The sequence below is a fragment of the Spinacia oleracea genome, chromosome 4 (genome assembly GCF_020520425.1).
Source record: "Spinacia oleracea cultivar Varoflay chromosome 4, BTI_SOV_V1, whole genome shotgun sequence".
In the NCBI taxonomy this organism is placed as follows: Eukaryota; Viridiplantae; Streptophyta; class Magnoliopsida; order Caryophyllales; family Amaranthaceae; genus Spinacia; species Spinacia oleracea.
The window spans coordinates 176,537,410-176,553,898 of NC_079490.1; the positions used below are offsets into that span (position 1 = coordinate 176,537,410).

Below are 16,489 nucleotides of genomic sequence, written 5' to 3' on the forward strand. Positions count from 1 at the left end.
GTCACTTTCACAGTGACATTGGGCATGACACCAATGAATGTAAGAGCTTGAAAAGGGCATTGGATGGCCTAGCCACCAAGGGGTTCTTAAAAAGTTATATCAGCAGGAACACGGGAGGTTCTGGCAAACCCTTCTACAAGAAAAACAAATCCCCTCCCTCGGAGGAAGATGGGAATCGTACCGACCCAGAGTGCGTGGCAGTCATCTCAGGAGGATTGGCCGCCGGCGGGCCGACCATGAGGGGCCAGAAGGATTATGCCAAGCGATTGGGACAAGTGATGCTGTCCGGCAAGGCCACAGTTGACCCGTTTCCAAAAGTTGAAATCGGCGAGGCCGACCGTGGGAAAATCTCCACCCCGCATGACGATCCTTTGGTAATTGAGTTAAAAGTTGCTAACCTAAGGGTTAGGCGTATTTTGGTTGATACAGGAAGTTCGTCGGACATAATTAGTCTAGAGTGCTTGAATCGGCTGCAACATGATCCCTCAAAAATTGAGAAAATCCACTATCCCATTATAGGCTTCGGAGGTAGTGTCATCCACCCAGTCGGCATAATTACCCTTCCTCTGAGGATGGGAAATAAAAAGGAATCTCGGCAAATGGATGTCCGTTTTCTCATAGTGAAAGATCTGACGGCATATAACATCATCTTGGGGCGTCCCACGTTGAACAGGGCAAAGGCTGTCATTGTGACTCATCTGATGCTTCTTAAGATCATTTGTGACGATGGGAGCGTCAGCACTATACATGGTGACCAGCAACAAGCTAGAGATTGCTACCTAACCACCTTGAGTCCAGAAGCATGGGGGACGGGTGAAGAGAAAGGGACGTCGAGCAACAAACGAAAATGTGGCGACACACAACCCAAGGTCGTCAAAGAAACATTAACTATCTCAGCAGGGCACATGGAAGAGAGACGCCCAGAGCCTGTTGGGGCCCATTTCAATGTGGTTTTAAACACAGACAAACCTGACAGAGTAGTGCCCATCGGGATTTCTCCTGACAACCCGCTGGCGGCAGAATTGGTCCACCTTTTGAGAGAATTTGAAGATATCTTTGCTTTCACGGTGGACGAAATGCCGGGTATTGACCCTGCTGTGGCCGTCCATAAGCTGAATGTGGACCCAAACTTTAAACCGGTTCGTCAGAAGAAAAGGAACCATGGGGAAGATAGAAATCAGGCGGCAGCCGCGGAAATACAGAAGTTGATGGAGGCTGGGTTCGTCAGGCCTAGTCAGTACCCCGACTGGGTTGCTAATGTGGTCCTCGTCAAAAAACCTAATGGTACCTGGAGAATGTGTGTTGATTACACCAACCTCAATAGGGCATGTCCAAAGGACAGTTTCCCATTGCCCAAGATTGACCGGCTCGTCGACTCTACAGCGGGGCATGCCATGATGAGCTTTATGGATGCCTACTCAGGGTTTCACCAGATTCCGTTGTGGCCTGACGACCAGGAGAAAACGTCATTTGTTACTGAACAAGGCCTTTACTGCTACAAGGTGATGCCGTTTGGGTTAAAAAATGCACCGGCCACTTTTCAGCGTCTTATTAACACTGTGTTCATTAAGCAGCTCGGCAGGAATATTGAAGCTTACATTGACGATATGATCGTAAAAAGTAAGCTGAGGGCGGCGCATATAACTGATCTCAGAGAGACATTTGAGACTATTCGAGCTTACAACATGAGGTTGAATCCTAAGAAGTGTGTGTTCGGGGTGACGGCAGGCAAATTCTTAGGTTTCTTGATTGATGAAAGAGGAATTGAAGCCAACCCAGACAAAATCCAGGCAGTAATTGATATGAGCTCACCAAAGACAGTGAAGGAGGTCCAGCGGCTCACAGGTTGCTTGGCCGCCCTGGGCAGATTCCTTTCCAGGGCTGGAGACAAGTGCCACTACTTTTTTAGATCTGTCAGAAAGAAGGCCAAGTTTGAATGGTCGGACGAGGCCGAGGCGGCATTGGTCAGATTAAAGGAGCACTTACACACCTTGCCTCGTCTTGTTAGTCCCTTGCTAGGAGAGACTTTGTACATGTATCTCGCCGTGTCCGAGCACTCGTTGAGTGCCGTTCTACTGACAGAGAGGGAGGGAATACAGATGCCGGTATACTTTGTCAGTCATGTTCTTCAAAATGCTGAAGTTAGATATCCTACAGTGGAAAAGTTTGGCTTAGCTCTGTTCATGGCCAGCAAAAAGCTCCGTCCTTATTTCTTAGCTCACAAAATAGTGATCTACACCGATCAGCCGCTCAAACTACCCTTCACAAAGCTGGAGGCGTCAGGACGAATGCTGAATTGGGCAATAGAGCTGAACGCCTTTGATATCACCTATGAGCCGAGGAAAGCTGTCAAGGGGCAGGCATGTGCCGACTTCATTGTTGAAATGACGAGGCCAGACTTTGCCAAGAATACAAGCACAGTGTGGACAGTGTATGTAGACGGCTCATCCACACAGAATGGATGTGGAGCAGGGATAATCTGTCACTCCCCAGAAGGAGATACTTTTGAATATGCTATGCGATTTAACTTCCAGGCGTCAAATAATGAAGCCGAATATGAAGCCCTGCTTTGTGGCATTAAAATGTGTAAGGCGGCAGGCGCCGAGGAGATTGTAGCACTATCTGACTCCCAACTGATTGTGAGCCAAGTTAATGGGACCTACGAAGCTAGGGATCCGACTATGGTCAAATACATGCAGGCCGTCCATCAGGAAGTAGAGCCACTGAAAAGCTTTGAAGTAAGGCAAGTCCCTCGCTCGGAAAATAACCAAGCTGATGCCCTGTCAAAGTTGGCAAGTTCCGCGTCTTGTGATACCCCTCGGCACGTGTTCTGGGAGGTAAAAGAGCACAAAAGTGTTGAGCAAATGGAAGTAGAAACTCTTGACAGAACGTCCACATGGATGGATGACATAGTAAACTTCAAAATGAATGGAGTCTTGCCCGAAGACTCAAGGGAAGCGGCAAAACTTCAAAAGAAATGTTCTTGGTTTGAAATGTGGAACGGCACCCTCTACAAAAAGGCCTACTCCCGTCCTTTGTTAAGATGTGTAACACCTGAGAAGGGGCAGGAAATTTTAGAAGACCTTCATCAGGGGTTGTGCAGCTCGCATATTGGTGGAAGGGCTTTGGCTGAAAAGGCACTTCGAACCGGCTATTACTGGCCGACCCTTAAGGAGGACGCAATCTCACTGGTCAAGAAGTGTGACAAATGTCAGCGTTTTTCTCACCTAATACATCAACCGGCACGAGTTCTGACGCCCATTATAAGCCCAATTCCATTTGCTAAATGGGGGATGGATCTCCTAGGCCCATTCACGACCGCACCAGGAGGAAGGCGTTATGTCATCGTTGCCGTAGATTACTTCACCAAATGGGTGGAGGCAGAAGCGCTCAAAAACATAAAAACTGCTGATGTGAGAGCATTCATTTGGAAGAACATCATGACTCGCTTTGGGATTCCACAGGCTATCGTCTTCGATAATGGGCCCCAGTTTGAGACGCCTAAGCTGAAAGAGTGGCTGGCAGATCACGGCATACACACCTGTTTTGCATCAGTCGGACGACCCCAAGCCAATGGTCAGGTTGAGGCGTTCAACAAAATTATCTCTGAAGGAATTAAAAAGAAGCTTGACGAAGCCAAAGGTCTATGGGCTGATGAGCTGCCAAATGTCTTATGGTCCATCCGCACCACGGCTAAGAATTCAACCGGTGAAACACCCTTCTTGCTAGCCTATGGCGCCGAGGCTGTCCTACCCATAGAAATGTGTGAGCCAACGTTGAGAGTCATGTTGTATGACGAAAATGCTAACTGGGAGACAATGAAAGCAGCCTTGGACTTTCTGCCCGAGGTTAGAGGAAATGCAGCGCTCAGACAACAGCTGTACAAGATAAGGATGGCAAGAGAATACAACAAGAGAGTCTCTAATAGAGTGCTCAAAGTGGGAGATTTTGTCCTCAGAAAAATGGAGTCCACAGGACGAGCAAATGAACAAGGTAAGCTGACGCCCACTTGGGAGGGACCTTACGAGATCTATGATGAAGTTAGAGATGGAACCTACCGCATTCAAGACATGCAAGGCCGCCCTATTTCACGCACTTGGAATGCCGACAACCTCAAGAAATATTTCTTCTAGATATGTGCTAAGCCTTGTCTTACTTACCACGATCCATTGCCCAAGGGGCGGCCTCTAATGGTCATAGTAGGGTAGTAATTACTTTTGTAACCGGCTAAATTCGCCTTGCAAAGTTATAAATAATACTACTCTATTTGTTTCGTAATATTTATTGTTCGCACAATGAATATAAACATATACACTCCAATGCATAACCAAAGCCTAATTGTATGACGGCCTGAGAAGTGGCCCAGATTAGCAAAAACTCAGCAAGACTAATTGTTTGAAGCCTAATAAGTGGCCCAGATTAGCACCAAGTTGTAGGCTGATCACCTATCCAACTCCCCTCCTAATATAAGCAAGCCGCTGGCCGACCAGTACAGCATAATACGTGCCAGCGGCACTCACAACTTTGAAACATAGGTTGTTCGCTCAAAAGCCCAGCGGCATGAACAACTTTGAAACATAGGTTGTTCGCTCAAAAGCCCAGCGGCATGAACAAACTTTGAAACATAGGTTGTTCGCTCAAAAGCCCAGCGGCATGAACAACTTTGAAACATAGGTTGTTCGCTCAAAAGCCCAGCGGCATGAACAAACTTTGAAACATAGGGTGTTTGCTAAAAAGCGCGGCGGCACGCATGTTTGGCCGGCCAGTCCATTTGACGAGCATGTCTAGCGGCAATCATACCTATTGATTGACTTGCGTCAATCAATATCGTTATAGACACGCTCGCCAAAGAAAGTGACGACCAAAGTAGGGCCTAGCGCATGCTCAGTTGCCAGCGGCACCAACCACTTGGAAATAAAGGTTGTCCGCTCAAAAGTTCAGCGGCACGATTAACTTCGAAACGAAGGTTGCTTGCTAAAAAGCGCGGCGGCACGAATGTTTGGCCGGCCAGTCCATTTGACGAGCATGTCTAGCGGCAATCATACCTATTGATTGACTTGCGTCAATCAATATCGTTATAGACACGCTCGCCAAAGAAAGTGACGACCAAAGTAGGGCCTAGCGCATGCTCAGTTGCCAGCGGCACCAACCACTTGGAAACAAAGGTTGTCCGCTCAAAAGTTCAGCGGCACGATTAACTTCGAAACAAAGGTTGTTTGCTCAAAGTTAGGTGGCACGAACGTTTGGCTGTACAGTCCATTTGACGAGCATGTCTAGCGGCAATCATACCTGTTGATTGACTTGCGCCAATCAATATCGTTATAGACACGCTCGCCAAAGAAAGTGACGACCAAAGTAGGGTTTAGGGTACACTCGGATGCACCTTGGCAACCATACCTATTGATTAAGCCTATTAAGCCTATTGATCAAGGAATAATCAAATTATGAAGAGCAAGTAAATGCGAGATAGGAGAAACATCAAAAAACCTATTTACTTATAAAACAACGCCCGTAGAAAGGCGTGTGAAAGTAGCTCAGAATTCCTGACCAGGAAAAAGAAAGAGAATTGTTGTGTGCTCAGCAGGCACAATGATACAGACGCCATCAGCGCCAAAACTTTACAACATAATTGTTTTTGCCCTTAGGCACGGGAACGCTTGAATAAAATTTTTTTAAAAAAAAATAGGAAAGGAAGCAAATCAGGGGGCGGCCGCATCGTCCTCGTCATCAGATGATACAAACTCAGGGGGCGGCTGACCAAGACGTTCAGCAGCCAACACAGCGGCACTGTGCTCCATTCGCCGCTGGAACCACCCAAGATCATACTCTGACATGTGGCTCTCCCAGGCGTGCTTAACAGCGTCCTTGGTCGCTTGTTCCCCCTGATCATAGGATTCCAGAAGACGCTCACGCAAGGTGCGAACTTGCGATCTGGCCGTCTCTAGCTCCCCACGAAGATGCTCGGCTTCCTCAGCCGCCTCTTTGACCTGAGGGTACTCCCGCAACTGGTCCTGAAGCGCCCGTATTTCCGCCGCCGCTGTCTTGGCCTCCTCGACCATTGCCACCATGTCCTTGTCCTGCGCCAAGATCTTCTTAAGCAGCTCGGCCTTGTCAGATCTCAACGCAGCCACCTCCTTCGCTTGAAGGTCTATGGTCGTCTGCATCTGCAGGCGGACCTCTTCAATGGACTTGAACGCATAGTCACCATGGTGGGTGGACTCAGCCACCTGAGCTTTGAGCTCCTCAGCAGTGCGGGTCTTCCAGCTCTTGCAGAATTCCATGCGGCAGAACAACTGCAGAAGAAGCTACATATTAGTAAATGACTCAAAGGGAAGACAAGTACAAGCAAGTTGGAAATAGACTTACGTCGAGAAGAGTGGCCTGGATCGCACCAAACTGGGCGTCAGTCTTGCGGCCAGGAAGAGAAGCAACATACTCTGCGGGGACGGCCTTAAAAACCTTGCGGCATATAGCCACCCTATCCTTTGACGAATAGTGGGGAGTAGCAGGTACGTTCTCATCCTCGGCAGCAGCTGCATCCTTCCCTTTGTCTTTGGCTATAGGAAAAACAATGGCCTTAGGATGACGCGGAGAGTAAGAAGAACTGCCAGAGGAGGCTCGATACGTCTGAACGACGTTCGAATAATACTTACCGCCCGAAGACCTAGCTCGGCGGGCCACCTCCGCCGGTATCTGAGAGCGGACGTCGGCCGGGATTCCCGAAAGAGGGTCCTCCACCAAGTCCACCACCAGAGACGGCTTGTCCACGCCCATCTCTTCGTCATCAGGGCATCCCCCCTCAGCAACCTTCGACTCGTCTTTCTTCACGAGACGGCGAGGTAGGGGTTTTGGCTTCTTGAAGGTACTCGGAGTCTCCGAGCCAGCCGGCACAGCTCTCTTCTTCAGCTGGGACAGAGTCGTCCCCTTCTTCTTCCCTGACGCCCTAGCCGCGTCCTTAGCTTGCTAAAAAAGAAAGGACAGTCAAATATTAGGCCTCGTCATCTATCGCAAGTCACTCACCATGTAGTGGCTCGTCATTAAAAAGGACGCCCATCTCAAAAATGACGAGGCGTACCTCATCAATCACAAGTCACTCACAAGATAGTGGCTCGTCATTTAAAAGGACGCCCGTCTTAAAAATGACGAGGCGTACCTCATCAATCACAAGTCACTCACAAGATAGTGGCTCGTCATTAAAAAGGACGCCCGTCTTAAAAATGACGAGGCGTACCTTATCAATCACAAGTCACTCACAAGATAGGGGCTCGTCATTAAAAAGGACGCCCGTTTTAAAAATGACGAGGCGTACCTTATCAATCACAAGTCACTCACAAGATAGTGGCTCGTCATTAAAAAGGACGCCCGTCTTAAAAATGACGAGGCGTACCTTATCAATCACAAGTCACTCACAAGATAGTGGCTCGTCATTAAAAAGGACGCCCGTCTTAAAAATGACGAGGCGTACCTTATCAATCACAAGTCACTCAATAAATAGTGGCTCGCCATTAAAAAGGACGCCCGTCTTAAAAATGACGAGGCGTACCTTATCAAGTGCAAGTCAATCGCAGAAAAGTGGCTCGTCATTAAAAAGGACGCCCGTCCCAAAAATGACGAGGCGTACCCTATCAATCACGAGTCACTTGAAAAAACACTAACTAAGGGGCCCGTCAATAAAAAGTGACGAGGCCTACCTTAGCAAACACGGGTCAGATATCAGGATATCGGCTCGTCACTAAAAAGTCGTCCACTGTAGACGCTGGACGGGAGAAGTTTAACTTGCAAAAAACAACAACCTAAGGGAATACTCACCTTCTCCTCCAACTCGGCCTTGGCTTTCTGCATCTTGGCCTCATAGATGTCCGCCATCCAATCGGTCATATCGCCCTTCCCAATATCCGCCGCCGATAGCTTGCTCATTCCTTCCTCTGTGAACAAAAGAAATCCAAAGTTAGAAAAAATGAATAGACCAACGCGGAACGGCACATAAATTGGCATACAACCTCGAGTCATGGAATATCCTAAGCCTACGGCCGCTAGAAAGGCCTCGTTCCGAAACTGGCTAATGTGCGGCAACCACTCGGCCGGCACATGGAAACTCTTATCCACTGTTAAGTGGTAAGTGTTGGCCCTGAACAGGACCATTATCTGATCCCACTCTTCGGCAGTAAGGGGGGGAAGGGGCTCGTCACGATCCATGAAGTTGGCGTCACAGTTCCAACGGCTCATTCTCTCATACATCTCCTGGTCGTCAGTGTAAAACACGACCCACCTCTTCCTCCACATATGCCACTTGCTGAGCTTGCCGACCACTGTCTGGTAGGTACCACGGCTGCTCAGATTAAACCACCCTTTGGCGGCACTGGGGGAACGAGAGAGGGAGACCAGATGCAGAAAGGCGTTGAAGGACGGCTCCACGTCGTTCAGTGCACATTTGGCAATGTAGCCAAAGATATCCGCCCATGAGTTGGGGGTCAGCTGGGCCACCCCAATATTGAAACCATCTAACACCTCCACAACGAAGGGGTGTGGAGGGAATCTCATGCCGAGTTTGATTGACGCGGCATACACAGGGAATTCTCCCTCGGCAAGCAGGCTGACGGTCGAGTCCAGACCGGCCGGCACGCGCATTTGGTACCCTTCCCCCACGCAGAGGTCATCCCTCATCTTGGCTCCGTGCCTGTCTAGCCACCGCATCCAGCCCACGTCTGGGTGAATCTCTGACGGAAGCAATTGGGCCTCCTCCCGTCCTCTGGGCCTAATAAGCTGGGGAGCAGCTTCTTGTTCCTCGGCGGCCGATGACAATGGAGCGACGCTTGGCTCCCCCACTGCCTGGCTCGCTGTACCCTCCGACGAGCTTGCCGCCTGCTCCCCCGCCTCGACGTACTCGTCGATCTCTTGAAAGAGTTCGGCAAATTCTTCGTCGACTGCCGAGGCGGTGGAAGAATATCTCTCCCTAGGAGGTGTCGATGCTTCTTCCCGCAAGCGCAGGCGCGTCGGATCTGCCGTTTGCTTGGTTCTAGCCATGCCTTCTGCATAGTGAACGAAGCACGGCTTAGGGGTGACCAACAATGAAGAAAAAGACGCGATTGGACGTCCGCCCCGACAAAAGATGAACGGCGGAAAAATCTTAAATAAAACCTTTAAACCCTTACCTAGTACTAAGAGGTCGGCCGCTAACAAAGAGAAAAATGTCAAGAGGATAACAAAAATGGCGAAAACTAACCTTGAAAGATCTGCGAAGTACTTGGTGAAGAACAGGATGAGTATCGCGAAGAACGGGATGAATTTCACGAAGAACAGGATGAGTGTGACGAGGAAAAGGATGAGTCTCGTGGTGGCCGGAAATCGCCTGATGGTGGTAGGAACACGCCGGAAATCGCCTATGAAAGCTCTGTGAAAATGAAATGTAAAAAATGAAATTTACCCCCCTCACCTCTATATATAGGGAGGGGCAAAATGGAGAAAGGTGACACGTGTCACCATCTCAACACCTGACCCAAAGATGAAGATGCAAAACAAGAGTCAAGAAGCGATACCCGGAATGTGTTTCCAGAAATGCCCTTCTTGAGGGGCAAATGTTGTGGGCAAAATTACCGTGCCTTCGTGTACCAATGAGGACGTGACACATGGCACGTATTGCGCCCCCTAAGCAGAAATCATACGAAGTCTACTCCGAGGCATGAGTATTAATCTAGGTATCTACAATGTATGTATTTAAGTGTGTATAAATGTATGTATAAAACCTATACCTGGAAAGGGGCTTAATTAGTATGTATCCCAAGTGAATGACTAAGCACAATAGGCCCAAACAGCCCACTATTGCCAAAAGAGGCCAGAGAATTGTAAGGAGAAAGGACACGTGTCCTCCTCCCATTCCCCAGCCAATCATGTAAGGGGAATATTAGGTCATTCCCCCAAAAACCTAGTACTATAAATATTCCCACTTCCCTAGAAAAAAGGGACACAATCAATACATTCTAGAGCAATTGCTGCTCTGCCTTCTCTCTACTTTCTCTCTCTATAAAAATACAATCTTGTTTAATCTGTAAAAGTTACCAAGAAACCTCCCAGGTATCTCACCGGAAAAACCCCACAACAACCACCACAAGAAGTGTCATCATGGGCATCCGGGGAGTAGAAGGAACCGTCACTCTCATCTTTAGAAGATAATTACTCATTATTTCTTGTATAATGCTGTAAAAACAATCATTAGCAATATTTTACAAAATCAAGTCCATGTTTTTCGCACATATTCAATACCAATACAACATTATATAGTACTGATATATAACATTTCAATACCAATACATAAGCAAAGCAACCATTATCAATATTTTACAAAATCAGATCCATGTTTTTTCACATAATTTCAATACCAATACAACATTATATAGAACTAATACATAACGTTTCAGTACCAACACATAAGCAAATCAAAGCGGAGCAGAGCATTCTTAAATTCTGACCGGTGAATTTAGCCCTAAATGAACTACAATTCATAATCAACAATGAGGGAGATCTTAATCACACAACCAAAATTCAAAATTACCCATAAATTCAAAACAATTATAGTTCTTTTAGCCCTAAATTCACAAATTGAAAACCCTAAACCTAAACCTAACCTTGAAAAGATCCATACCTAGAATTTTCGAGCTATCAACAATGGTTAATGTAGATGAGTTGTAAAGAAAAATACTTATAAACAAAAAATTTAACTATTTTCATAAAAAAGTGGAATTAGAGTAAAATCATGAAATTAATTGTTTACAAAATAGAGATAAACTTACAATTGTTAATGAAGATGAGTTCTTGTGCACATAATTTTGGACGGTTGAGAGGAGAAGTGTTGTGGGAGATGAGAGCTCAGTAGAAGAGTCAACAATGGTGAGGACTTGGGGAGGAGAGAGAAATCTCTGAAGTTTGATGTTTCACAAAAAAGAAGAAAAGCTTTTTTTACATCTTGAAATCCCGTTAACGGAGTCCAAGTCAGCAACATGGGGACAGCTAGAAAATGTATATGGAATTACTATTTTACCCCCGCTTGTGTCCATATAGACACAAGCCACTTGTGGTTTAGACATCCTCAGCTTTTCATGTTATCTTGTCGGTCGAAGATTTCTTTACCTGCCACGTTTAAGCCGTTATCTGCAATTAATGGCGTTTCTACCCTCATTCACCAAACCCGCCTTCGTCAACCCATAAATTACCAACCCAGAATTCTCATGCCCCTCTCTTCTTTCATTCTACTCCTCTCTCCTCTCAAGAACCATGAACTTCAGCCTTCATCGCACCCTCTCTTGTGGTCGAGCAGAACAGTAGGAGGAAAAGAAGGAAGCGGCGACGCTCCACCAAATCAGCTGCATTCCGCCATCAATCAGATCGGAGGAGGGAGGAAAAAAACAACAAGTTAACAAGAACAACAAGGACACTAATCTGTGCAACTCAAGAAAATACCAAACTCTCAAAATTGACTGGTTTGTTCTTTCTTTCTCAATAAGTTCGCCCTTTTAATTGTTAATTGCGGTGGATTTGGTTGGCGGTAGTGGTGGATTTTTGGTTGGTTTCGGAGGAGCCGGTTAGCATGTGGACTCCATTAGTATATGTGATGTGAATATAGGTTGTAATATCAATTAATTTGATGAATTGATTCAAAATTCGAATTCTGAATACAAAAGCAATAATATAGAAAATAAAGAAAATAAAAAGAAGATTACAAGAGTGAAGAGGTGTGAGCAAGGAGGAAGAGAAGGGCTGATAGAGAAAAAAGAAGGAGGAGCCATTGTTCTTGGTTGAGTACAAACTACAGAGTGCTCGTAATAAATAAGACAGAAGAGGTAGTGACAGAAACGGTAGATTTGTTTTAATGGTATTTTCGATTTTTCTCTCTCCAACTCTATTTAACAACGATTTGGAAGTGATGACAGTGATATGGTCCAAATTTTAAATTTAAAAAAAGAAAACAAAAAGAGTAATATTGTTATCTCACTTAAGGAGGAGAGGAGGAAGCACCGCAAAAGTTATTGTCAGTTTGTAATGATGGTGAAGATTAAAACAAGATTTGGTTTTACTTTGACATAAAACAGAATTTCCATCTGAGAAAATATACATTTACATGATAGCTCCTTTATAAGTCTTACCTAAAACTCTATGCAATTGAACTGGTCTTTGATTTTTGTCAGCATAAATTATTATTACATGAGTAGACATACTTTAAGCAAGAATAGTGCTGGTTTTCTGCAGGACTGAGGTGATAGAGTGGGATAAGGAAGTGACGCATCTTGGAGAAAAACTCATGGGATTGTTGTCTAAAGGGATGGGACAAAGTCCTAACAATTTGGCTGGGAAGTCCTATTTAGGAAGGAGAACTATGGTCGACCAGTATTATCCATATTGTCAAGAGCCTAAAAAAAAAATTGGGATTGCTTCACATACAGATCCTGGGATCAAGTGGGTGGACTACAAGTAAAATATGATGGTAAGTGGATCAATCTCAAACCAGTTCACGACACTCTTGTTGTTAACATTACATTTGGTATTTATAGTGTTAGACATCAAAACAATCTAAGGGACAAGAAAATGTCACGTCGATTGAAGCTTGGGGCAGAAGAAAACAATTCACCCACAGGGTTCGGTCGAACCAAGGTCAAGTTTGGCCGAACCTAACCAAAGTTCGGCCAAACTTCCCGAATCTCCAAGCTACTGACTCTTTTCTTGTTCGGTCGAACCATCAAAGGGTTCGACCGAACTTCCAACAAGTTTGGTCGAACTTCAAAAAAGTTTGGCCTAACCTCCAAAATCTCCAAGATACTCTCTTTTCTTGTTCGGTCGAACAATCAAAGGGTTCATCCGAACTTCTGAAAGGTTTGTTCGAACCTCAAACATGTTTGGCCGGACCTCCCTGCTTTATGACAGTTTCTCATAAAATAGTCATAACTCCATCGTTTCTCATCCAAAATGAGCTTATGACAATGCGTTAGAAAGCTATTGAACAAAGCTTTCACCTCCGACTTGAATCAACTCAATCTAATGATTATATCATGAGATATGTCTATTTCAAGCCAGTCATTTCATTATAATAACTCAAACATCCTTCAAGGAGGATTCGAGGCACACGTAACACAAGTTTTATAACCAAATACGTGCAACAAATGATTTGGGAACAAACCTTGTAAATATTGTGTAGAACAAATAGCAAAAACAATAATAAAAGACACAGGTGTTTGTGAGGAAATTTAGATTTCCTCCCCTCAAATATTATCGTATTATTAAGTTCCTGCAAAATAATACAATAACCCCTTAATTGATGATTCGTCTCACCAATGTATTTTTCCTCTTCTTCTAGCTAGGCCTAAACCCCCTTTTATAGGCTAAACTAGAAACCTACATCTACTAGAATTATACTTGCTCTCCAAGTCTAAATAGTTCTAGAGATTGTTACATACCAAAATATATCTAGTTTCCTAATTACAATTCTAATTAAACTAGGAAATAAGATATTAAACCAAACAAGATTTAAGAGTCCAACGTGAATAAGATTCTCATAATTCTTATCAAGTCCACCGTGATTCCTAACATCATTGTTTGATGTGGTTTGTACCACAAGCTTATATTTTACTCCAAGTCCGTTTCGTATTCTTGTCGACTTAACTAAGTTGTGTTTAATTCCTAACAACATGTGATGAGGTGAAGAAGGAGAACGACCAAATTCAACCCGGATGTAGTACATTCCCCTCATTTAGAGTTTATTTTGAACTTTTTTTTGTTTCCGGTAAGTTTACTATTCCCTCATTTTAGTAGTTATACAAAATATTAATTATGTTCTAACTTAATTACGGAACTGTACTAGTTATTTAGCCTTCAATTGACGGTTTGTGTGATACTTTGTTCACTATCAGTGAAAATTGAAAAACCTTGAAATTTACCTGTTAATTATTTCCCCCCAAATTTTTGAATTTTTTTTGTTTCCAGAAATGGTTAACATTTAGTCTAGAAAAGTGAGATGTTTGTTGATTTAATGTCTGAAAGTGTTGATTTTTCTTCTTCTTTCTTCTCTAGTGTCATAGATTGTGAATTTAACTCGTAATTGCATTGTTTTTCCTTCCATTGTAAGATGTGGATTCCGTTTGGTTTCCCTTGCTTGATTTGAATTTTATTTGGTTTTGATCTTGTTCAAGACTTAAACCATAAGTGTTTTTAATCAAAATGGTGAGTGTCCTAGAGGCCGGTAAGATGTTCATGTTTCAACTCCAAGAACATGTTATTGGCTATCCAACTCCTATATTCATTTAATTACTAATTCCATATTTCCATACCATAACAATAAATCTCGCTCTTGCAATCAATACTCTTTTAATGGAGTTGATTTGTTTAGTTGTTGTAAGTTTGGTTTGTCTTGTCATATTTCTCGTGTATCGGGAAATTTTTATTGCTTTATTTGAGTCCCAAGACTTCCAACAACATATTTTTACACATTGTTATGCCTTTGAGTATAATATTGACTTCATCTATGTTTCTCTAACTTTTGTTTTCATGCAAGGTTTCAATGTCTATCCCAGGCAACCAAATTCGTCTTAGGAATGATATAGACAACATCAGTAACCTACCAGACACAATCCTTTATCTTATACTATGTTTTCTCCCCACAAAGTCTGTTTGTTAGGACTAACATATTGTCAAATAAATGGAGGTATGTGTGGACCAAAGTTCCCGTATTGGACTTCACTGAGATGCCTGATCATTTTAAGTCATATAAATCACTAATTTTGGAGCAAAAGATTTGTTTCAAGAGCTTTGTGGATAAAGTTCATGTTCATAATGTTGTATCCCGTTTACAACGATTTTTCATAGACCTATATGATGTAGATGCCTTCTATGTCAATTCATGGCTGAATGTTGCAGCAAGGCGTGAAATTCGTGAGCTCAACATCTACCTTCTTTGGAAGTCAAAGTTGCGTTTTTGTCTGCCTCCACGGATTCTTGTGGTGGGGAACTTGTGATTTTAAAACTCAAGGGCCACTTAACTATCAATGCCTCAATGTCTTTGCATTTTCCAAAACTTGAGACCATCCGCCTCAAGTACCTAAGGTTTGCTGATAATGAATTTATGAGAAAGTTGTTATCCAGTTGTCATGTTCTTACTTCTTAGAGTGCCGAGGATTGTAGAATGTAAGGGCTTAACTACTACCTTTTATATAGAGTCATTGATGCTAAAGTTACTGGAAAAAAAAAAAAAAAAAAACTCCTTGGGGCGTCCTTTGTCATTAAAACACCAAAGCTCATGTTCCTTTGTGTCCATGGTAAATTGTCACAGTTTGATATTGAGGATATGAACCTACTCAATGGAGCAAATCTCGATGATGTTGATCATGGTCATTGTGCACTAAAGCTTCTAAGTTACATTTATGGGGTAAAAGTGTTGTATTTGGGATTTAGAGTAAGGTAAAGCTCTTGCCATATCCTTTCAATATGATGGTATTTGCGCCACTTACTTGAGGGAAAAGAGCAAAAGATTGATAAGTTTCTGCTGATATATAGATAATTGTTCATCTTTCTGCAGAACTTCACGAAGGAAAAGAAGCTACCGGTGTTTCGAAACTTGACTTGTTTACATCACAAACGTATGGATGAAGTTACATTTAGACTATTAAATTATGCTCCCAGCTTGAAATCTTTGATCGTAGAGATTCAGGTAAGCACAACTGCATTAATGTACTTTCTTCCTATTCATAAATTTTCTTGCTCAAGTTTGTGTCTTTGAGGGTGTGCCTTTTATTCAACAGCTCTGGGGACTCAAGCGCAATCTTAAATTTGTACCCGAGCATCTCCCATGCCTTGAAAGTGTGGATATCCATCAATTTTGTGGCGAAGAAGATGAAATCGACGTGTTATCTTATATTTTGAAGGCTGCACCAGCTTTTGAAGTAGGTGAAAATTGGAATTATGGATGATTCCGGAGAAATACAGACACCTATTTTTCAGAAGTTACTGAGTCTTTCCAGATCCTCTGTCGTTTGCCAAGTTAATGTAACTGTAGTATGACCTAAGTTGAGACTCAAGACAGTGTTCAACCATTCATTAGGGCTTTTGTTAACCTTTTAGCTCATGAATCTTCATACTCTATCAATATTTTTTTTGAATATTTTTACTCCAGTTTGAATGTATAAATCCGTATTTTTCTTGTTTCATAGCGCTTATTTTGTATCATTTTTTTCTACTTTCTTTGCCAGTTTCTGAGTGATGTTGCAATGGCTCCTCAATCCCCGCTAGTTAGTTGGTGATGGAAGAACAAAATTAGGATTGGAGAAGAAAAATTAAATTTTGTTTATTTGGAGAAGACATCCTAAAACATAGGATTGTTGTCCATTTTGTTATGGTTACTGAAAATAAGTTGGACATAACACAATCTATATATTTAGGGGGCGTTTTCTTTGCGAATTCTACGTATGAAGTATGGGTTTAGAATGGCCTAAACCCATACCATTTATTTGGT

At 43.6% G+C, this 16,489-nt stretch overlaps 2 protein-coding genes across 8 annotated transcripts; one reads left to right on the forward strand and one right to left on the reverse strand.

The window, feature by feature from the left end:
- Nucleotides 1–5,378: 5,378 nt before the first annotated feature.
- LOC130472341 (uncharacterized) lies at nt 5,379–9,799 on the reverse strand. Of its 3 annotated transcripts, none has more exons than XM_056843019.1 (4): nt 9,224–9,799; nt 7,810–7,925; nt 6,367–6,963; nt 5,379–6,293 (listed from the first exon to the last, which is right to left on the reverse strand). In XM_056843019.1, exons 2-4 carry the CDS (start codon nt 7,915–7,917, stop codon nt 5,700–5,702), a joined length of 1,299 nt encoding a protein of 432 aa, XP_056698997.1. In that variant the 5' UTR covers nt 7,918–7,925; nt 9,224–9,799; the 3' UTR covers nt 5,379–5,699. The 3 variants fall into 3 exon arrangements, with proteins under 3 accessions (XP_056698997.1, XP_056698996.1, XP_056698995.1); XM_056843018.1 differs by lacking the exon at nt 9,224–9,799 and having other exon boundaries at nt 6,367–6,557; nt 6,654–6,963; nt 7,810–8,654; XM_056843017.1 differs by lacking the exon at nt 9,224–9,799 and having other exon boundaries at nt 7,810–8,654.
- A 1,323-nt stretch (nt 9,800–11,122) lies between these two features.
- Nucleotides 11,123–16,184, forward strand: LOC110789324 (uncharacterized). 5 transcript variants are annotated; one of them, XR_002533566.2, is made up of 5 exons: nt 11,126–11,474; nt 12,241–13,768; nt 15,311–15,438; nt 15,557–15,688; nt 15,780–16,184. XR_002533566.2 is itself a non-coding variant. In XM_021993982.2 (4 exons), the coding sequence occupies exons 2-4, from the start codon at nt 12,470–12,472 to the stop codon at nt 15,945–15,947; spliced, it is 306 nt and encodes a 101-aa protein (XP_021849674.1). In that variant the 5' UTR covers nt 11,135–11,474; nt 12,241–12,469; the 3' UTR covers nt 15,948–16,184. The 5 variants fall into 5 exon arrangements, 2 of the variants coding, with proteins under 2 accessions (XP_021849674.1, XP_021849675.1); XR_002533567.2 differs by having other exon boundaries at nt 11,135–11,474; nt 12,241–12,475; XR_002533565.2 differs by having other exon boundaries at nt 11,123–11,474; nt 12,241–15,438.
- Nucleotides 16,185–16,489: the final 305 nt, after the last annotated feature.